Below are 22614 nucleotides of genomic sequence, written 5' to 3'. Positions count from 1 at the left end.
GCCTTCTCCCCTGGAAGCTCCTTGGGCTAAGGAGAATCTAGAGGAGAGAGTCACAGGTATACAAAATTTACATGGCTGCAAGTAATTCATAAAAGGTGCAGCTCCAAAGAGGTGCAAGTTGTTTGCTCTGCAGTATTGAAGTACTACTGCAGACCAGTTTGGAACCAGCCTCCTCCCTGCTGCCAGTGCACGTTATTCCTGGCAGACATGGCGTTCACACACTTGCTACTCCCTGAACTTTGGACTTCTGAACAATCAGGGTGTCATTTGACAGCCCTTGCTGATAGTGGGTCAACAGCTGCCCTGACAAACGTGGGGACCATGGGCCCTTGCACCTGAGATTTGAACCAGCCACACAAAGTCCTGTTGAGCTAGAATTGAATTAAACATGTACTGGACACCCAAAACACCCTGGGCATCACTCTCAGGGTGAGTGACAGACTGGCAGTGGGACAGACCAGTAGAGGTCTGGATGTCGCAACTAACTCTGGTGCTGATGTCTGTGGGCACATCCTTCTAGTTATGTGCGACAACTACTGTGTCTGTTTACATTTTTGTCCTTCTGGGATAGGGACCATCCCACTGTGCCTGCAAATGCAGCTCCCTGCAAGGGTCTTCACAGAGTGGACTTGGCATGCTGGATTCTGGGAAGAGCAAGTGCAAAATATAACAAAGGCTTAAATACAAAGGCTTAAAATCCTGATGAAATCGAAACCTGACTGCACTGGACTTGAACAGAGTATATTTATTTAACACATCCCTTTGCTCATGCTCAGCACCACAGCCTTGAATCTCCAGCATTGCAAAGGGCAAGCTCTAACTCTGCACGTCCGAGTAAAAACTTGCTGCAGTGGTGATGACACAAAAGAGAGAAAAATGTAAACATCTGCCCCTTCTGCCACTGTGAGCCAGGCTACACAGCAGCAATCCCAAGGAGGGGCTCACTAATCTGGATGCAAATGCCACGAAATACCCTGCTTCAACTGAGTCCCTGCTCAGTTTCATGCAGTTCCCTGGTCCTTTGTTGAGGCCCCTGTTGTATCTGGTTGCCCTCTTGGCATCCTATCTTCATAGTTGAAGGGTCCCAAAGGAAGTGGCAGGGAGGTGTTGACAAATTAATTCACAGCATGTTGTCCAATGGACAGCAGTCAGCAGCTGCCTGTTTGAGCTTTCCTGTGTGTCCTGACAAGCAGAAGTGTGCATGGGGGCTTTAAGCATTCCAGATGTAACTACTGTGCCACATCTGTGTCCATATTCTCTTTCCCAAGACAGACACTGCTTATATGCAAGAGGAAGTAAAGCATCCAACCAAGCAGATGGAGCTTTTGCCTCTTTGGACAATGCACTAGGATACAACGTACCTTCTACAGGACCACCTCAGACCATGTCCCCTGTTCCTCAGTGCCCCTGTGCAATGCTCAACAGCACTTCAGCTGCTCCTTTAGCTCCACTAAAGTCAGAGACATTTGGCTGTATGTGGGTGGGGAGAAGCACTGAACCCCCTTGAGTTCGCTTCTGCTAAAAGGAAACCTCAGCTGCTGCCACCTCACTCTCTTGTATCTTGTGCTCCATTCTGGGATGTGAAGCTGGACTGAGACAGCTCTGGGCAGATGTTTGTGATCCCTAGCAAGAATGCTGAATGCTGTGCAGGCTGCACATAGCATGCTGGGCTCAGGGCTCTGGATCTCTCTAGTATTTATGCTTGGTATTAACAGTTCTGGCAAAAATAATTACTTTGGAGCCTTGGGGATGCCTTTTTTTAATGAAATAAAACCGTTCTCCTCCACACACATAAGCATGTGTGTTAAATTCAGAACTAAGTCCTGATTTTTTCTTTTAGATTGAAATAGCTCAGAACCTTGTTCCTTACATCTAGCTTTGGAGTAGGTGTACAGCATTTATCAGCACCAGAGTTTAAGCTCTCCTCTCTTGTGGAGAGGCAGATACACTTGTACACACACACATGCTGGCACAGGCACAATGAAAAAGCATTTGCTCCCCCACTGCTCACCTGCCAGCTGGGGTTACTAAACTTTTCCCTTGAAATAAAAATGCTGTGGAATAATAAGTCCCACCTGTCGGCCATTTCTTTCTTTTTTTCCCAGGTCCTTCTGCTCCTTTCATCATAGCTATATGGAAAAGCCTTGATGTGTTATAGCTGTGTGTGCGAGAGTAAAGGCCACCTCAGCTTTTCCATTATAAACCCCAGTTTTGAGGGGTTTATAAAACTCTGCTACAAGAAGTTTGCTCCAGGGCTGTTACAAAGCAAAGAAAGGGGGCTGGAACCAGGATGGAGTTTATTTTGATTTCTTCTTTCTTAATTAAAATTTGGCAAGTGATTGATCCACAATACAGGCTAATCACTTGGGGTAGTAGTTCGAAAAATACATTAATGAGAGCTGAGATATTGAAAAGTCGTTAGGGCTTACATGGTGCCAGGAAGGATTGGAGTAGTTTGTCTTAAATTTGCCTCTTAAACAAAAATGGTATGATGACGGCTACAAATTGGCTAAAGCAAGGAAACCCAAAATAAAGGATTTTAGGCACTTCCTGCTGTCCTGTGAGTCTAAAAACGGGCAATTTCCAAGCACAACATGCTACCAGACACAGAGAATAAAGAGACACATACACAGAGCAAGTAGAGGAAGTAAAATCAAAGTAAAGAGATGTAAGAGGGACACAAACCAAGAGCCAGCTTTGGCCAGGAGAGAAACTGAATGCCAAGATCCAATTCTCAACCAAGGTGACAACTCCCTCTCCCACCCACACCTTCACAGGAAATGGCAGCTTCTTCTCTGCAAATGTTAATTCCTAGAGAATCAGCTGTTCCCCACTGCCATTGTGAGGTAACCTCCAGCTGTCAGGTAATGGGCTGAAACCACCAGGAGAACAACTTTTTTCACCAGGCCTCTTCAAAGGATGGAGGTCAATCCCACAGGCTGCTGGAGGCCAGAACTGAAATATTTTAATAAATAACCAGAGAACCTCACAGCAGATAGGAACATCATGAAAGATCAAGTGCAGCATCCTCCATGCAGCTGCTGACTTAGGAGGTTCCTATCCTGCTGGAAGCATCCAGGAAGCATTCAGAAGGATTGCTCTGTATCTGTTGTGTTTCATACAAAACTACGCCAGCCTGCAGGCAAAGCTGGGAATGTAGTAATCTACTGAAGATATGTGTTCAACTGCAGAGCACACATCTATTGATGGATCCTCTGGAAGCGTTCTGTGATGAAGAAGGATTCTGTGATGAAGAAGGCTTTTTAGAAGTGTTTTTTTCCAGCTCTTGCAGTTGCCATTTTCAAATAAGCCCAAGGCAGGTGAGCACAAGCCTGGGTTCAGCAAACAGACACGGGAAATGCTGGATCTGGATGTAGAAGTGATGGGGGAAACTCAGTAAACTTATCTCCTCAAATAAACCTGTTCTCTTTCAGCCCCTGCACCCACAAACAGCTCTATCACTGGCAGACAATAGCCTGACTTAGCTTCTAACTATGTTTACTTTGTAAAGAAGGATACCAGGGTTGGGGAGATCACACAATTACAGCTCGGAGGGACATCAAGAACTCACTAACCCATTCCCCTAGCAAGATCCCCTCCACCTCAATTACTACTGACAGACACGCATCAACCCTGTTCTCACAAACTTCTGAGGTCTGAGGCTCCAAACCTCTTCAGCAAAGCACTGCAGCAGGTGGCCAATCTCTACTGTTAGAGCATCCTTCCCAGGAGAAGCAAAATATGAATCCCACCCAGCTGTAGGGTCCCTCTTGGTTAATCGAGAAGGATGGAGAAGGAGCAGATTCCATCAGAGGGAGATTCATCCCCAGTGACTCAGGGCTGCAGTCCGGGAACCAACTGTGGACAGACACCTGCTGCAAGGACAGCTGATGTTCCGGGAAATGAATCCCACCTCTTGCTGCCCAGGCTAAGCATTGCTTCTGCAACACTATTTCCTCTCCTCTCCTATCTTTGAAGAACCTGCACATGTTTTCAGGGCTTTCCAAAAGGGATCATAGATAAGTCAGGCTCATGTCCCAGTTTCTGCAAAACATTAAGCTCTCAGCACACAGGGTAGGTGAATGAAAACTGTCACTTTGTTGAGTGTCTCACACAACCAGCAAGTAGGGATTAGCAAGCTCTTGGCTGTGGTTTGACATAGCAGTACAAAATCAGCAGATTTCCTAGGAACCCAGACAGGATTACATGGAATCATGCAACACACTCTTGCATCCCTCTCCCTGTCTCCATTCCTGTTGTGCCTACAAGCACAGAGCTGCCCACAAGCACATGCAGTGCACAGCACACCTTCAGGCTGTGACCCCTGGACTGAAGCCCTCAGCACATCAGTTCTTCTCACAGAGCAAGTGCAAGGAAAGAAAACCATTGAACTTATTGTGCCCTGTCACTGGGTGAAGGGACAGTTCCTCCCTTGATCCATGGCCACCCTGAGGAGCACTAACGAAGCAGTTTCTACTGGCACTGAGGCACTGGCTAACTCAGTGAGCACCATGACCTCAGTTCTCTTAAGGCATCTCCTGGGTCCCTTTCTGTGACCCCAGCCTTTGCTTCATATTAATCCAACACAGCGACAGAGGACAGAGATGAAGTCTGCTCTGCTCAATCTTTCAACCCCAGACCTTGGAGCCAGTTGATGTGCCAAGCTCCAGTACAACAGCACCTAATCTAGAGAACTGGGCAGCCATTTGTAGAGTCGGTGGTTAAAAAAGTCTCCTCCTGGCCCTTACCAACAGAACAGTTATAACTTGGAATGGAACATCAAGAACCAAAAGTCTAACAATTTTATTTTCATAAAGTCTAAGCATTTTAAGATCCAATCCTCATCAGTGCCTGAAACACCACCAGTCAGAGGATACTAGAGATGCTCAGATCATTGTAGTATTGTATCCTAGAAAATGTTTAAACCTTAGGTCCATAGACAGATGTGAGCAACAAACTTCACCCTGTGTTCAGTACCCTGCAGAGGTTTAGAAGTGCTCCCAGGCACTCTGAACCTTCCGTTCTAGGGCCTTGTTCAGCACGTGATCCTCGCTCTCTCAGACACACTCACACTCTAATTTAATGTTAGATCTTGGCTGGGCACATGAAGCACAGGCATACAGAAGAAAGGGGACTTTTCACCAGCAGGGATGGCAGATCTCCAGAATGTTCAAAAGTGGCCGGAAGCCCAACACAACCTGCCCGCCCCAAATCCTATTAACTCCAACAAATTGTTTATTGCACAACAGAAGAAAAATCCTGTCCCTCTCCTCCAGCCAAGTTTTTCCATGTGTGCTGCACGCGCAGGGTCCCTCCTCCCGACCCCACTGGGGAGCCAGCTTTATACCCAGGGAAAGGTAACAGCAGTGATTATTACACACACTATCCCACAGTTCCTCGCTTGTTAAAACAAAACAAGAGTCTCTTTTGTGCCCGAAATAAAAGGAGATACCTTAATTAGAACAATGCAGGTTGGTAAGCATTAAACAGTGAGCCCAGCTGCTGTATGCCATTAAATTCATAAAAAAGGAGGGGGGAAGGAGGGGAGTCTTAACGAGATTACACACATTGACTTTGATCAAGACACAAAAGCACCGAGGCGTTCCAGGGTTTTTATTGCTGTCTTCAGGCTACATTTTAATGGTTACATTAGAAACATGCGAACACAGGCTGGGAGATTTTTTTTGAGATGGGAGAGGGAGTGCAAGCATGCCTTGTGAAAAGGCCTGGTTTAATAAATTGGGGGCTGCAGGGAGAGGCTAAGACTGGGGAACACATGAGTAGTCACTTATTAATTGCTTCCCCTATACAACTGCCAAGTCCTAATATGACGTCTTGCTGGACTATTCTCATCCTTCCTGCCTGGTCAGCAGAACTGCCACATGTAGATCACACACAGCCAGCCTCATCCCCACCTTTCTCATGGAATTCTAGGGGGAGATGGCTCCCACTCTGCAAGGGAAATGCTAATCCCTGAGCACCTGGAGTGAGTTTTTCCACTCTCATGAGCAGCCATGACTGCTGAACATGACACAAAGGGGCCTGAGTGAAGTTCAACTAAGTTGCTGCTGAGCCTAAGAGCAGCCTGAAATTGGTGCCACAGATTTAGAAGATGACTTGAGACTGGTGGAAAGAAGAGAAGACAAAGACTTCAGAGTAAAGAAAATGAAAAGCAAATGAGTGTTTTATCCTGTGCTTGTGGCGCTCGCTGAAGGACAAGATCACTCTTCACTTAGCAAAGGTGGCAGAGCACACCATCCAAATGTCTCACAGCTATATACCCACATATGTGTCTTTTATAACATGCTGCTAAAATGTTTACAAAAGCTTGTATAATCTAAATAGTGACGGGGTGTAGCTGAAGAGCTATAAAACACAGCCCAAGGGATAGCAAAGTTATTGAGCTGCTATTAGTACTCAAGCCCACAGGCACTTCACTATCCTGGTAACTTTTCTTGGACAAGACTTTTAAAGGATTTAAAGGAGCATGATCAGCTTAATCGCAATTCCAAGCACATAGCGTGTTCTGTAAAGTAGAGTAATGCTTTACAGAAACAAGTTTTTAGGAGTGGCACTCCTTTACATTTTTTTCAACCCAACACTGTATCATCTTGCTAACAGGAGGACTAGAAAGCACAACTGTTTTCCACTTCCCAACCTGAGCAAAATGAATGTTTGAAAATCAGCTGCAGAGGGGACATTAAAGGCTGATTATGAAGCCCAAAGTTTAAACACAGGAAAAGAAAACACTTTATTTAATAACATCTTAAATTTTAACCTGATGTCCTTTAATAAATGTATAAATTACTACTCTGTTGGGTCACCTATTCTATGTTCAGCGCAGCCCCCAGGCTTCAAAACAGAATGGCATATGCTTGAAAACTACACAGTGCTATTTCAAATCCTCTAAAAATTATAGATTCATATTCAGGAAAGCTCCCTTCCATATCCTCTCTCCTGAAGATGATTTCCTTTTCTTCGGGGGAATATTGCACCTGTCAGAAGCTACCCATTCCATGAAATCTCAGCAGATTCAGCCTCCATTCTCATAGGCTTACCTCTCTGCCTGGATGCCCCACAGGAAATTACAGTAAGGCAAAGTAGACCCTGGCACGGAGCTCTTCCACGAGCAATGGCTGTGCCCACAAGTAGTGGAGCAACAAGCAAGGGGTAGGACAGCACTTTGGTCATGACAATGCAAACAAAACTCACTCATGTCAAAGCTAGAGTGGGGGTGTTACACAGCAAGGTATGGGCAGTCTGCATGCACAGCACTCAGATTGTCTAAAGTAAAGTGAAAAGCACCTTTCCCTGTGGTGATTTAAAATAAAGTATTGAAGAAGAGAGGAAAAAGGCTGTAAGTCAACAAGAAAGTAGTAAAGCGCCTCACCAGAGTCCGCAGCCAGCATTCTTCACAGTGCACATGCCAACACTGAATGGAAGTCAGGGGCATTGTGTAGGAGTCCTGAGGAGAAGAAGCAAACAGGTTATTTCCACAGCAGGGATCTACTAATTCTTCACTCCCAACCCCATCACAATGCCTTTCTTTGTGGGTAACACTGCCTTGTATTTTGTGTAAAATGTAAGTTGTATTTTTGCAATGTTTGTATAGAAGAGGCAGAAAGTCTCCTGTAGTCCATTTCATGGCTTCCCAGAACTCTTGTTGGAAGCCCATAATCCACTCAAGTGGTGACCTGGCTCAGCACAGTTATTGCAAAAGCATCTGAAGTTGCTGTGGCCACCTGCCATTATTCTCATCAGAAAGATCATGAGATCATACGAAAACCAGTGACAGGGTAGGATCAACCCTTATCATAATTCATAGCTTTGCAGGAACAGCTTAACTACATCCCAAGAATGCTGCTGCTGTTTCAGTAGACATGCCTTCTCAAGCATCCTCTACCATTCCTAACAAACCTCTAGAATCAATAGCAAGAGCAAGCTGTTGTCCTTTCTGTGGGATGAATTGCAAGGACTGCACTACCACATCTACAAGTTGTGAGCTGGCTGGAAGACAGAACCCCCTGCATCAAGCTGAAGTTGCAGAGGGAGCTCTCCACCAAGCAGAATCTTCGGCTCTGAGCAGAACACAAACTCAACAGCAGATGAAGAGCCCTGCAGGCTCGGACCATCAGAGGGAGCTGCTGCCCTTCTTTAGGAAGGCCACAGCGTCATCACAGAGCAAGCAGGGCATCGACCAACTTTTAAATGCTCAGGCAACATTCCTGTTCCCAAATCAAAGAAGGTGGGTCTCTGATCACAGATTCTTCTCTCTCCTAGGTAAATCTGCACATGAAGGAAGAGGATGTTGGTATCTGGGAATGCTCTATACGAAGACTGAAAGTCTTCTGAAGTTGGAACTTTCTTGCCCCTGATATAAATGGACAGCTGCAAATACCAGAGGAACAACGTGATGCATACAGAAATTCTGGTTGTTAGGACCACCTTCATTTGGAAGGCCAACTGGTGATGAGTTCCCCCATTCTGCCTGAAAAAAGGAGAAAAGCTTCTCCCCTCCTTGGCAAAGATATCAAGACATTTCTGATTCATTACCACAAGTGGAGTGCTACTCACCATGCAAATGAGACATTTATAGCGGTCCCCACGGGAAAGCTGCCTTTCTAACTCACGGACACGAGCCTTTAACGCTTCAAATGTTGTCACTGCAGAGTCTTCTGTAATTCTGCAAAAAAAGATGGAGAGTGAGCATCACTAAGCACGCATGATTGTTAAGTTTGGGGGAAAAAGGATTGCACAACAAGAACTGCATGGGAAAAGGAACCATATTCAAACTAATACATCCACCTTGGGGTAAAGAGGAACTCCTGAAAAGCCCACTGTGAATTCTTTGAAATATCCTACTAAACACTTCCAAACACATCACCAAAGAACACAACTGGTGCTGGAGTTGCCAGCTTCATGCAGAGCAACTTTCCACAAGACAAAAAACATCTAAAGAATAGGTATTTTTGCTGGGGTTTTTTTGTTTGCTTTCTGTATTTTTTCTTGTCTCCCTTAAGAGATTACTTAGGACAACATGCTTGAGACAAAGTTCCGTATGTTGCCATAAAGCTGCTGAAATAACTTTTTGTGGGCAACAGGAACTGCTCTTCCCATCAGAGAATGGAGGCCTTTGCTGGGCATCAATATTATGTAAAGCAAAACCAGCTCATTACACAGGATCAACACAATGCTTTTCTGTAAATGAAAGCCCTAGCTTTTGGGGCTCTAATACTGAAAAAACAGGAGAAACCAAAAGCACTGAACACTGCCAACTGGGTGGGTATAAAGGCAACTTTACAATCTGCTTTCCCATTTCCTAAGGTCAGTTTTGATGGGCAGCATTCTCTCTTTTGTCACAGAGGTGCTGTGCTAAGGGCAGGCAAGTGTATTTTCATGGTTCTGCAAAGCTGGTAAAAACAGCAACTTGCCAACATAAAGGCAGGGGCAGACAGCAATGCTTAGCAAATGAGATACAGGGAGCATTACAGATAAGGATGTGTCACTTTGGCATGCTGCAAAATCTGATTTCTACACAGTGCAGGCACATGGAGGGGCCCTCAAGCATTCTCCAGAAAAGGTTTAGAGCACTGACATAAAGGCTTTCATCCTTACAAATGAAAAATAAAACTATTTTTTCACATATGTCAGTGAATTTCAGGTCTGTCCAAGCAGACTCCAGCTCCGAAGAACCTGAAGAGTATCTCACCACCAGAAGCCGCATCATCAATCACAACATTACCCACAGCGTTCCATCTTTCTAGAGGATGATTCATCAACAGGTGGCCAAAACATGGGCCTAGTGGAATTATTACAATGTGAGCTGCAATCTCGGCACTCTCACTGTGCACACGCACTCACTCTTTTGTTCATTAGTCACTTGTTGCCAGCATGCAGGGAGGGACCTGGGGTATCTCCCACGAGGTGATTTTGCTGACTTTTCCCAAGTCTTTGGTAAAAGAGCTAGTCGAAGAGATCTTGGATGGTTTTTGTAATTATGACACTTCAGAAGAAAGTGGAACTGCTCGAGTGCATATGGTTAAGTACCAGTGTTAAAAAGCTCCTTTGACTTCACTCCTGCCTTTGTACAGATCAGACATGCTCTGCACGAGCTACCGGAGGAGATCTTCATCAGAAGCAGATTCATTGCAAGTGACAGTTGCTAGGAAATGATAACAATTTAAAAACTGCAAAAAAGCCAAAGAAATACACATGTCCCATGATAGCCTACTTGGTGAGGACTGTCTGGGGACTGGACTACTGTGGATTCAAGTCTTAGAATCAATAAATATTCTTTGGAGCAAGATGAAAGAGCTTTAGCAGGAGACAATCCTCCCTGCTATGAAACACCCACTTGATCCTATCCATTGGTATAAATTATTACCATATCCCAGCTTGAGTTCTCACTCGCAAGGAAGAGTTGCTAGTATTTTGAAAGGAAGTCTAGAAAGGTGTTAGTTTTGTCCAAGAAGAAACAGAAATATTTATTTATAGCTTGAAGATTATTGTTGGATGAGAAAATTGTTTCTCTTCCAGCCTGGCCCATGAGCAAGCTGATGCTGGATGAAGGCTGCAGTTGAATTCGACTTCCTGGAATCCATTTCTCCTTCCTGCATGCACAAGGGCACTGGACTGTAAAGGCAGTGAGTGTGACTTCTGCCCAAAGCATGTGGCAAGCAGAACCTCAATCCTTGCTAATTCTCCTTTTACTATCTGTGGAGCCAGCTGTTCTCCTATGATGGGCGGATGACTCAGCAAAAAAAGGGAAAAGTTGATTCCTTGAGCAAACACATGCAAATGTCCATTCAACCCCAGTCCCAGCCCAGTAACAATCAAAGCTTGAAAAGGAAAAATTTGCCACTGCAACAACTACATGAGATATAAAATGGCTTGTTTATAGAAATCTAAATGGCTGACCCCCATCGGCCAATTTTGGAAAGTCTCTGAGATAATCGCACCTGTCCAGTAATAAACGAATGAATCAGAAAAGGAGGCTGAATAGAGGTGTAAGCAATAATGCTCAGAGGCTGCCTGATACAATGGCCAATCAATAGGAGGGCTGTAGATCAGGGTGCTAGTTAGCTGGAAAATTACCGCACCGCTGCGTGCGTCACGCTGTAGGGATCCTGGACAATCAATGTGGGAGGTATTGATTTAGTTATTATCACTTCATACGCTCCAGACATTGTTAAATATACATTTATTAACAAGACTGGGGTGCATTGGTAAGAGAGGGAGCTTTAGCCACCGCAGTATCTCCCAACACTGATCGAAGTTCAGCTATGACAGAATTTGAACTCCATGTTCTCCCTGCCAAGCGTGCTCACAGGACAAATCCTGATGCATAGCGCAGTGCTGAAGACACAGCTCCTATCTCACAAGAGAGAGAGAGGAATTTTGGTCACAAGTGAGTATTTTGCACTTGAGACTTCAGGAAAACCTCTCAGAGCAGCAGCAACAAGGGACGTGGTGGCCAAGGGTCAATGCAAAGTGAGCGATAATTGCATGGTTGCTTCCGAAAAGCCAGAGGAAATGAGGTCAAGGGAAATAGGGAGAACATTAGTAAATAAAGGAAACTGAAACCACCTCCAGGGATGGAATAAAGACGAGAGTCACTTCCCATGTGTCTGGCTCCCGTGGTGGCCAGCACACTTGGGACTCATGCCATTCCATTTAGTGAAATTTTACCGTCAAACTGCTGTTTGTATCCTAAAGATAAGCATCGCTTAGGAGCAACTCTTCCTGAAGCAGCAATCTTGGGAACTCCCTCAGGCTTCCCTCTTGTGTGCACACCTCATGTGCACTTGCCTGGGCACATCTGGGAGCAGTCTTGGGCAGTACTTTTACAGAGTAACATCAAGGTGGAGCGAGGGTCAGAAAGCCAAGCTCCGCAGACAGGGTAAGGCTGTGTACAAGTTACCCTGCCAAGTGAGGCAGAGGGAATTACAGAGAAGGGATTGGCACTCTGCTTTGCCTTGACCCCGTGCTGGATGCAGGAGGACTCTCAACAATTTTGCACCTCAGCGCTCTGATTTGACGTGTTTGAATAATGTCATTTATCAGCCTCCAGAGAGACCTGCCGAGCAACTGCTGCCAAGAGCAGCACCTTGAGATCCAGTACCGATGCTTCTCCAGCAAGTGAAAGTGGACTCCCCAATATCTGAACAGTCCTCCCTGGCTGAGGACATACCAAAAGGGCACACTCATGCCAGAGCAGAGACTTACTGTGGACCCATACTACCACAAACATGGGTGCCTGAGCAAGAACATTTATACAAGAGCAAAAACAAGAAGGGAGGGCTTCTTGGGGAGGAAGATGGGTCTTGTACTTATCTCTGGACTTAGTGGTTAACTATTCCACAACTTGGTAGGCACAGCTAAAGATGCTGGCTACTAAGGAGCAAGTCCGTGAAACTGGGCAGACAGCATGTGGTAATTTTCAGTCTTTGTGCCCAATGCACATTTTTCTGCTGTTCACAGCATTTTCCCTACAATACTAAAATAAGAAAAAACTTTCCTTCCCTGAGAAAATCCTTGCTTTGTTTAGGTAAAAGACCAGAAGAAGTGCACAAAAATATCACAGAGGAGGAAAAAAGACCTATCTGTAGATTTGAGCTGTTAGGCAGCAATCACCTCCTGGGAAATCTCCCCTGGGAAATGGCTGCCCCCCTCTTCACAAAAAAACTTTAACCCAAACACTGGTTATTTGTAAAACATTAGCATCCATGTGATCTTTGTTTCTCCAAATTAAATCGAGCAATTCGTACCCGCTGTCCCAGTGGGCAATCACAAGCAATTCCGTTAATTAAATTATCTCTGATTCTGCAGCTCTGGAATCTCTCAATTGACTAAGTCTGTGCTTTATCATCAACAAAATACTGGACCAAAAAGGAAACAAAAAAATGCTGATGTCAGAGTGATTGGCTTCAGTTAACCCTTCCCAGCTGGATACTAAGCGCTGCTTAAGAAACTGTTGTACTGGAACAAGCCCAAGAGCGAGAGCCTTGTACCACAGATACCAGTAGCAGCTGTTCACTTGTGTTTCCTTTCCATTGTACAGAAAAACACAAACCACACCATCACTGCATCCAGCATCCTGCCTGTTTGAGAAAGATCCAAAATGTTAGCTGCTGAAGAAGCAGAAAAACACATCAGAGATCACTAAGCCCCTGCAAATACTCCATCCTCACCTTATCCAGATCTCACTTGATGTATCCTGCTGTTGAAGAGTCTCCATAAAACATTCCCCTTTGGTTTATTTCAACTGGATATAAATTTTCCTTTCTTCATAAACAGCCACACTGTACACAGCATTCCATAAATTTTTACAATTCCACTGTTTGTACATACCTTGTAAAAAACGCTTAGCACTGATTAAATGCACTACCAATAAAATTTCATGGGCTACTTTTGACACTTGATATTCTGACCTTCTTCTGTCTTCCTCATACATTTATTTTTGCTTTCCTAAGCCTGTAAACACAGACTGGCAGAGAGGAAAATGTACAGTATCGCTGACAAACCCAAGAGTGATGTATTTATTTTTAAACAAAGCCTTTATCTTCCCCTGTCCAAAGTGAAGAACCTGATCCCAGCAGAACATATATGTCACCTCTGTGCAGAAAGGGCAGAGGTCAGGTCACTAGCTGCTTACATATCATAAATATTAGAAACAGACTGGTCGATGCTTTGAAGGCAGAGTCAAGTTAAGTAAGATTCCAGGAGCAGAGAAACTGCCCCAGGCCATATCCAACCCTGGCTGTAGATGACAATTATCATAACCACTGCTACACTGCAGAAGAGAAAGCCTGCTGCAGTCCTCACTTTGTGGGGCACAAATCTTCAAGACTTGATAAAATGATCCAAAAAATTACTCCAACAGCAGTGCACAATCATGTAATTGCAAGCCTGCTCTCATAGCCAATTTACATTTTGGTGAAAGGGCAACTTTTTCAGACAAGAGACCCTGTTTATTAGCCTGTAACATGCTGTGCATAGCTCTGTGACACCTGGTAGTATGGTGATGCTGCCTCAGCTCTCACTCATACACTGTCTTCAACACAACTCCCTCGCTATCTGAATTTCAAACACTAACTATAAACACCTTTGTCATTTTTGGGATAAGAATTGTTTCTGTTTTCAACCTGATGAAAGAATTTGCCCCCCCCCCAATTTATCAGGCATCACCTGCAGCAAGTGCTAGGGCTAAGGTTATTGGGACTTAATATTTTGGCAGATGTGGGTGAGCACTACTGAAGTCAGTGGGAGATCCACAGACTCAAAGGCCTTTTACACTTACTAGAGTGCAAGAACATAACATGAAGCTGAAAAAAAGCCCCCTTTGTCACTAACAAGCAAAACACTTAAACTGATAAGAAAGTTTTTAAAAAGAAAGTGACAGGTGGCTTTAAAAGGAAACAGACACAGCTCAGGCATTTTCAATCTCTTAACTCTCTGAAAGATGCTCAGTGTCAGGCACTGATGGCAGATTGACTGCGAATCACCCCACAACATGTGGGCTACCGGACTGGCACAATGTACTGAGATTTTATTTCACTAGATGAGCTGGTTACAGCAGAAGGGGCCAGTTCTCTTGCTGTAAAAAACAGCCCAGCAAAGCTCTTTAGAGTAGAGCCATGTCAAATCACATCAAGTGAAGTTTAGACCCTCGGTTTGCAAGACTGCCAGTGCTAAAAGCAAATCTTCTGGCAAGCCATCAATGTTTTAGGAGCTGGCTTCCCCTTTATTTAGCTAAAAATCTCATTTATTGGGTTTATTTGTTTTTAGACTAACCTTCTTTAAAGAGGCTGACTTATAATCCTGTAAAACATTGTCACATGTATTGAGGAAATTGGCAAGGATGCTAATTTATTGTCCTCTAGGAAAAAAAGACCTCTTTCTTTGATTAATGATGTTTTTGTATTGTAAGATATTAAAGAATGTTGCTTCACCTGTAATTATAGAGAATAGTTTACTTTGGCGGAGAGCCTTGGCTTATGGTTGCCAAGTTATGAATAATGCAATGTTCCCCATTCTAATTTCCGTGTTCTAAGTTGTGAATTTGGAGCGGGGTGCATGCAAGGGCACACACACAACACTGAGGCGCTCTCAGTCACGAGCGCCTCTATTTTATACTTGCTTGCACAACTTGTTAGTACTGGCATCTGCTTGCCAAATTCAGAGTTTGCTTCTGAGTAATTTCATCTTGATGCAAACCAAAAATGTTGTCTCTTTTTCCCCACAGAGGAATTACTTCTCTTACACTTGCATGCACCATTGCAATACCACTGTGGGGAGCTTACCACTACAAGAAGGCATTGTAAGTCACATTTAGTAGCGACTTGGGTAAAGATTCCTTGAAGAATTTAATGACAGAAGAATTAATTTTGCTTTCATATCTCCCCTGCCTCCATAGCACAGAACCAAACAATGTCTTCACAGAAGTGGGAAGTAAATTCAGGCACTGGCTCTTTCTCTTCTTTTTTTTTTGGCCCATGTTTCGCTGGGACACATGTGCCCAGCCCCAATCAAAACAGAGACAGATGGCACTGCTGATCATTCAGAATGGAAGGAGCCTCAGAGTCAGCATGTTTGGATGCATTTGTAGGGCTACGCAGTATCCGCTGGCCACTGGGACTTATTTAAAAAGGCGGTGAGCGAAAGTCTGAGCTTGCGCCAAAATTTTAAATGTGCCATTTGAGCAATTATGGTTCGACATGAAAGCTGTGAGAAAGAATGCATGGGTCATTCTGATTTAGATTTAGAGACTATGTCCCCTGTTCCAAAGAGAAAATAAATGCAATCCCATTGCTTTACTGGAGCAGATTTGGCAATAAAGGAAAAAGCCATGCTACAGAAAAATGGTTTGCTGCAGCAAGGTTTTGTTGAGGCAGCACAGGCTGAGTTAGAAAATTATTCTCTAAACAAAGTTCCTAAACAGAAATAATTTCTCATCTAATGTGTTAATATCTCAGTTCACCTTTCCAATGTATCTTTCATGCTGGTACCATAACTGTATTTCTAACAGATCTGTGAAGGTGCACCGTGGTCTTTGTCTTAGTACAAACCAGGGCCAAGAAAGGCATACAGTGGAAATGAAGATGCAGCTCCCTCTGAGGCACTCAGGTTAGAGGATCCAGCCTATTGAAACTTGCCTCCATCCACAAGTAAACATGTTTGGATTATGACCAAGCTCCACGTATAGCTAGGCAGGTCTATTTTTCTACTGGAAGACTTATGGCAGCTGTAACTTGTCATCTTACTGTGGCCCAGAGCTTGTCTGAGATTATTGGTAGCTTTGGCTGGACGATCAGGGCACAAAATTATAAAATATCCATGAAGGTGAAAGAGGGATAGCAGATTCCTAGGGTGGAATGGTGCTCAGAAGGTTGGACATGCAGCTGAGTTTTGCAGTCAGCCTCTGCAAGCTATTAAAAAAATGCCTTCAAATCCCATGGCCCACATCCAAACAACCAAAATAAACAGGAAATATCTATGCTACTACAGCAGCACTTGGACTCATCTATAGCCTTTTAAGGGCTTTACCATGGAGTTGATATGCTTTCCAGAACCCCCAGTCACGATCGCTGATTGGAGGTACACAAGGACAGTGCGATAACACGCCCTCCAGACAGCTTCCTACAACTGCTGCTGCCGCCCTAGAACTTTTTACACGGATGGTGTTTCCTTTACGAGGAAAGAAGGGATCAGAATTAGCATCATTTAAGGTAATTGTGCCTTCAAAAAGAAACACGAGGCTATTAAAGGAGGCCATGGCACATTAGTATCATAAAACCAATTGTGATCCCAGAGCTGGAAGAGGAAACCAGCAGTGCAGTGGAAGGACAGGTCATAAGCGAGCCCTTTGAGGGAAAAGCCGTAATGCTTATGCAACTGAGTGGGAAATGACAGCTTTTTGCAGACAAAAACAATCACAAAGGAAGAAAGAAAATGGAAAAATGGGATGAAGTGATCGTAGTGGTGCGGAGTATGGTCAGGACAAGCCCTTACAAAGTGAGGGAAAAAATTCAACATGGATATTAAAGTACTTTAATTACATTACTTGCTATTACACTGCTTCTGGAAAGGCAGTGCCGTGTTCTGTGTTACAGCAGTGAAGGAGATACAAGAGCACAATGAATTCTTCTGTCATTCAATTCTTCTGGAAGTCTTTACCAAGCTTTAACTAGATGTGGCTTAACACTCCTTGCCGCAGTAAGCTCCCCTCAGCGGTATTGCAACTGTGCATACAAGTGTAAGAGAAGTGATTACCAACTCTGCAGTTGTCCCAGATGTGGTTTAGTGAAGTGTAACACAAACTGGTGTTTTTTTACTACTATTTCATATTTATACTTATTAACTGTAGCCTAAGAAATGCATAAACTACCAAGAGCTGTAATTACAATCATCCTGTTGTCATACAGCAGCTGGCACAGCACAAACACTGAGTCTGGCCACAACAGGCAGTGAGTGCCAAGGAAAGCAGTAGCCTTGTCACCACCAGCACACAGCCAGCCTGTGCAGCCAGGGCTGCCCCTCAGCAGATGTAGGAGAGTTACAGCAAACTGGCAGCGGAGGGGGTACAACATGATCCCTTTTCAGCTTTTCAAAGGAACATTTCCATCCAAACAGGGAATGCAGCCTTCGTAAAAATAATTGTTACTTTTCTCTTGAGATCATCTGGGCACCACACAAACATTTCCTAAAAAAATAGTATCAGTCCCTGCCTCCTAAGTCTTGCAGTGTAGTTAAGCGATGTGAACAAACAGTCACATCCTCAAAATATTTTCAGAAGGAATATAGCAAGATCCACAATGCTCCATCAGAGACATTGTTAAACACAACAGTCTCATTTTAGGGATGAATCCTCTCTCTGACAAGCTGCTCACACATCTAAGGGCAGAATTTGTCTGCTAGAAGGCAGGTGTTTGCGTCTTATAAGCTAAAGTTTCTCTTACCTATGGAATAACTCCAATATTTCACAGGGAATCATCATCCATCTAACTGAAGTACCCTCTAACAGACCATCAGCCTCATATCCCCTTTGAAATAGCACAGCTGAGCACTTGCTGGGCCACGATTTATTTTTTACCTTCTAAGACATCTTGGTAACTCTATAGCTCAATAGTGACAGTCGAATTTCACACTGCGATAGCCCCCCATCGATTTTTCATTCCCAGGAAGCAACTCTACAAATTAAAGTTAACAGCATTTCTGAAACTAAGGGGGAAAAAAAAAAAAAAAAGACAGAAAGAAAAGAACAGGCAGGCAAAAAGACATAAATGGTGAGATGCCTAAAGTGCACGCCCAACAAAGGAATGAAGTTCCTTCTGGGGGTTTTCACCAGTTATGGGACAGGGATGCTATCGTCCCTGAAACCAGCAGCCCCTTTGGGTTTGCAGATGGTTCAGCTTTAAACATCACAGCATGAACAGACATTGAGAGTCCTTTCCCATATGAAGATGCCCAAATCTACAGAAAACTGCCCCAATCCATGAAATTAGACCAAACCTCCAGACAACAGCTGCACTAAACAGATACCACCTTCCCCCAGGTCCGAGCTTGTACAGTCAGCCTGCCTCCCTCAGCTTAGTTGACCATCACCCTGTGAAGAACCACAACACTGATAAAATTACAGTTTTGAGACCACCATTGGCACATGCAACTTCTACCCAACAGTTAGAAGACGGAGAAGAATAAAGAAACACAGCCCAGCTCTCTACTGTCACAGCCTAGAGGATGAAGTAATGCCAAAGTCTCGCTTTGTCAAGAAATGGAACATCTACCTCTGCACCCTTTCAACAGTGAACACAAGTATACAGTACAAATACAAAAAGTATCGAAATTACGGAAACACTACCAAATTATTGAAAAGCACTAAAACCTAATAAAGATAAAAATCTGGACATGACTAGCACAGCCCAGCAGTTCTTTCTCAGCCTGGCTTTGATGATCCCACACTTGAGCTCAGCTTCCCGGATCCTCGCTCAGGTTCACATGGGTTGCTCTAGGACTGGACCCACTAGCAACATCATGCTCTTGCAGAACACAAAGGGTTAGTTCATTTATGACTCGAGGTAATTTTTTAATTCTGTCTTTGCTATGAGATGTTCTTATCTCCCAGCAAAGCCTATTAATAGTGTGACACTATGGAGAAGGGCTGGGAAGTGTTTATCCTGTGGTGTGAATTCACAACAGCTTCTGTTTCCCTCTGACATACCAGCTTAAGCGTGGCTCCTTCCCTTTTCAGGCCTCTGCTAATCCTTTGGCTTTACACACACTCTGCTCCTGCCTTGACCCGCCTGCCTGGGAGCACTGCTACCTCCCTGACCGCTTGCACATGCTTGATTCATTGCACAAGGACCCCCACGTAAACTTGTTTAATTTTAACTGATGCTCCTTCCTGTGCTGCTGCACCAGAGCCCCTCCAGAGCTGATGTTTCAGAGCAGCTGGATTGGAAAGAGGTGAGGTGGGGGGGAAGGGGAGGAAAGAGGAGACAGGAAAAATAAAACAAATACAATTGCTTTTTGTCTCTAAACCCCTCTTTTTAACCCAATGAACGTCTTATCCAGTGAAGCACGATAAGCATGAAGTGTTCTATAAAGAAGATAATTATAAAGGGATTTAATGCTTGGAAGGCTCGTATTGCAAGGTTCAGAGCAGAGGTAGCATACTCACTTAAACAGCCTTGTGTCCGGGTTTGCTATTATGCAGGCAGCATGGCTGGGGCCAGGCAGAATCAGAAACAAGATTTGTTTTACAAAAAAAAAAAGCACAGCCCCCTTCCCACTGAGGATGGCAGTTCCAGTCCCACCTCCTTCCACTTCTGTCCCATCCCTGATTAATGATGTTGTCTGCCTGATTTATGACCCACCCCAACAGATTAGAGTTTCCCTCTTCAACCTGCCCCCCTTTCACCCCTCCCAGAAGGCACAGCCACACTCCACTGGAAATATTAGAGAATTATTAAATAAACATTCATACGTCATGTCTCTTCCCATACTGAGCTCATCGTAGTCACCGCTCAGCGGCCAAGTCCTGTTTGCTTTGGGGCTGACACCAAACAGCTGGAGTGATTCATGGAGAGGCTGGCTACAATGCTCTGTGCCATATATCATGCTCGCAGCGCTCCCTGCCCCGGCGGAGATAAACTGATCAACCACAACGGGCTGGAATGAATTTATGACAACACAAAATTGAGGAAAACAAATGGGAGGTGACCCAGTGGGCCACTAACCCAGACTCTCTCGCTGGCCTGCAATCTAGTCTGGTGGCAGAAAGCAAAATTGAACATTGGCGCTCTGAATTAAGATGCTGGCTTTTAACCCCAGGGAACCTCTGTTTCAAAATGGCACCAGACCCTCACAGGCAGCATCTTGGAAGGGAGTGCAGAGGAAGACTTTCTGTGAGGAAGGTGTTTTTTGCAGGTCTCTGTGTGCAACAGTGCTTCTGCTGAGAATACGATGTTGGTGGAGGAGTTGGGGAGGATGCCTGGGCAATTAGGGACCAGCTGCTCTCTCTAAGCAAAGCTGCATCTCAAGCTGAGGTAAAGTAGCATTGCACCAGCTGAGCTTTGCCTTGGCAGTGGCTGGGGTCTTCAGCAGACAGGCATAGCTCAGATGTGATGCTCCCACATCTCTCCCGATGACACCCCAGGGTGTCTCCCAGACACTTCACACTGTCGATTTAGAAAAGCTCAGGAGCACTGAGACACCCTGCAGTGTTGGGAAGGAGAGCTGGGAGCACTACCATGTGTCTCACTACCTTGGCTGCACGTTAAGTTCAACACTACGAGATGAGATCAACTTGTCCAAGCTACTGATAACCTGGCATGGCACAAGGAGTGGGCCAACAAACACCTTACCCCAAAACCCATCTAGTTGTTCTACATCCAAGAGAGTCTCATACAGACAAAAGTTTAGATCAAATTAATTTGCATATGCAAAGAAGGTTAGCTGTGTGCCAAAAGAAGGACTGCTTGCTGTACTGTATTAATGGATTAAAAAACAAAGAAAAACACACTGCTTTCTTTGCCAGGACTTATTTTTGGAAGAGGGGAGGAAGGAATGTCATTCTTATGAGAGAAGGATCAATAAGCAGATCACTGCTAACTCTATTAGCTACTTCTCTAAATGGAGAGTACAGCTGACACAGGTGCTAAGCCATGTGCTTTTGGACAATTTTTAAAATGCTAATCAGATGCTACAGAAGGTTTAACATGCCAATCAATAATGCTCCCATTTAAAGGCAAAAATTGAAGTTACAAACAATGGAGTAAAGTCATGCTGCCAAAAACTTCCTGTAAGCACCTCCCAAAACAAGAAAAATGAAACCAATTTAGCTCCAGATTAAGAAACAGGAACTAGAGATGAATCAATTTAGCCTTTTGGGCTGGGTCGCCATATATCATGGCTCAGCAGTGGAGTGGGAAGCAGCCAGACAGTGGGAGTCCCTTCCCCCTCCTTTTCTGTAGGCTTCTAGCTCTGATCCCTGTTATCAATTAATTTAGCAGAACCCCTCTACACAGACAAGCACACAGAGCATTCAGACTCCTTAAATGGCAGGACAGAAACTATTTATCACACATGAATCTCAAAGGAAAGGACAGCAAAAAAAGCAGCTATGAATTCTCCACCTGAAACACCATCTTGTTTTCTGAACCTCAGTGAAAGAAAGCACCCTAAATAAAAAGGTCCCCCTACTACTTTCAAAAATTAGCATTACTGGAAAGACTGAACAAGACATTTAAGGAATTTCCTGTAATTTCTATTTTAGCAGAACTTTTAGCAGAACTGAAGCTTTAGTGGGGCAAGGTTATTACAGAGCAAAGCGTGTGTGCACACACATACATATACACGCTCTCCCCACTTCACAGCAATGTTAGCATGAGAGTTGTTTGGAAAGGATTCTGGGACCCTTCAAAAGGTGCCAGCTAAAGCCTCTTTGATCAGATTATTAAAGCTATGTCAATTTTATCACTTGAGCTCAAGTGTTCTGGAAAATGTCAAATCCTTTCAGCTCCTGCAGTTTAAAGATTTTCAATAGGAGAGGATCTGGAAGGGTGGAGGGCTGCTGGGCTGACAGGCAGAAGGCCCAAAGGGAAGCCAAGCAGCAGCTGAGACAGAGGCTGACAGATTAGGGCAGAAGGGATGAGTCCTTGCCACCAAGACAGCATGCAAGGGTTGGCTCGCTGTAAGGACAAATCTCCTTCTGTACTGACCTGGAAGCTCCCAAACTCAGTGGTTCTTGGCCAAAGTCTGCACACTGAGAAGCATCGAACAGCCGATGGACAACATTTGGGACATGCTAACAAAAAGGCTTGTAAAAAGGAAAGTGCCGAGACGGCAAAGCAGTGGTAAAGTTTCCTCTGCAGCAGGGAGTTTCCCCAGTTAACCCCTGACTGTGAACATATGTTCTGTCAGGCTGCCTGAACTGCCAGAGATCCAGAAATGTACTGGGGATACAACCTCTCAAGTCAGGACCCAGGGGCAGGAGGAGAACAAACTGCATTAAAAAAATGACAACTTTCTGTAAAGTCATCCTAATGCTCTCACCAGATTTTCTTCCCCTCCCAAATTATCTGTGGCCTCCCCCCACTCCAGATGTCATGTCTA

General features: G+C 44.4%; 1 protein-coding gene across 5 annotated transcripts in view; it reads right to left on the bottom strand.

Moving 5' to 3' along the window:
- RNF220 (ring finger protein 220) overlaps positions 1–22614 on the bottom strand; it is a 215307-nt gene that overhangs the window by 4260 nt on the left and 188433 nt on the right. For all 5 annotated transcript variants that reach the window (XM_071565847.1, XM_071565849.1, XM_071565848.1 and 2 more), the window contains 2 exons: positions 8575–8683; positions 7391–7465 (listed from right to left, as the gene is read on the bottom strand). In XM_071565847.1, the coding sequence (XP_071421948.1) occupies positions 7391–7465; positions 8575–8683 (184 nt within the window). The remainder of the gene's footprint in view (positions 1–7390; positions 7466–8574; positions 8684–22614) is intronic.

This window comes from Pithys albifrons, chromosome 10 (assembly GCF_047495875.1).
Source record: "Pithys albifrons albifrons isolate INPA30051 chromosome 10, PitAlb_v1, whole genome shotgun sequence".
NCBI classification, from domain to species: Eukaryota; Metazoa; Chordata; class Aves; order Passeriformes; family Thamnophilidae; genus Pithys; species Pithys albifrons.
The sequence above is the reverse complement of the archived record's forward strand: the minus strand, read 5'-3'. Positions and strand labels throughout refer to the sequence as shown.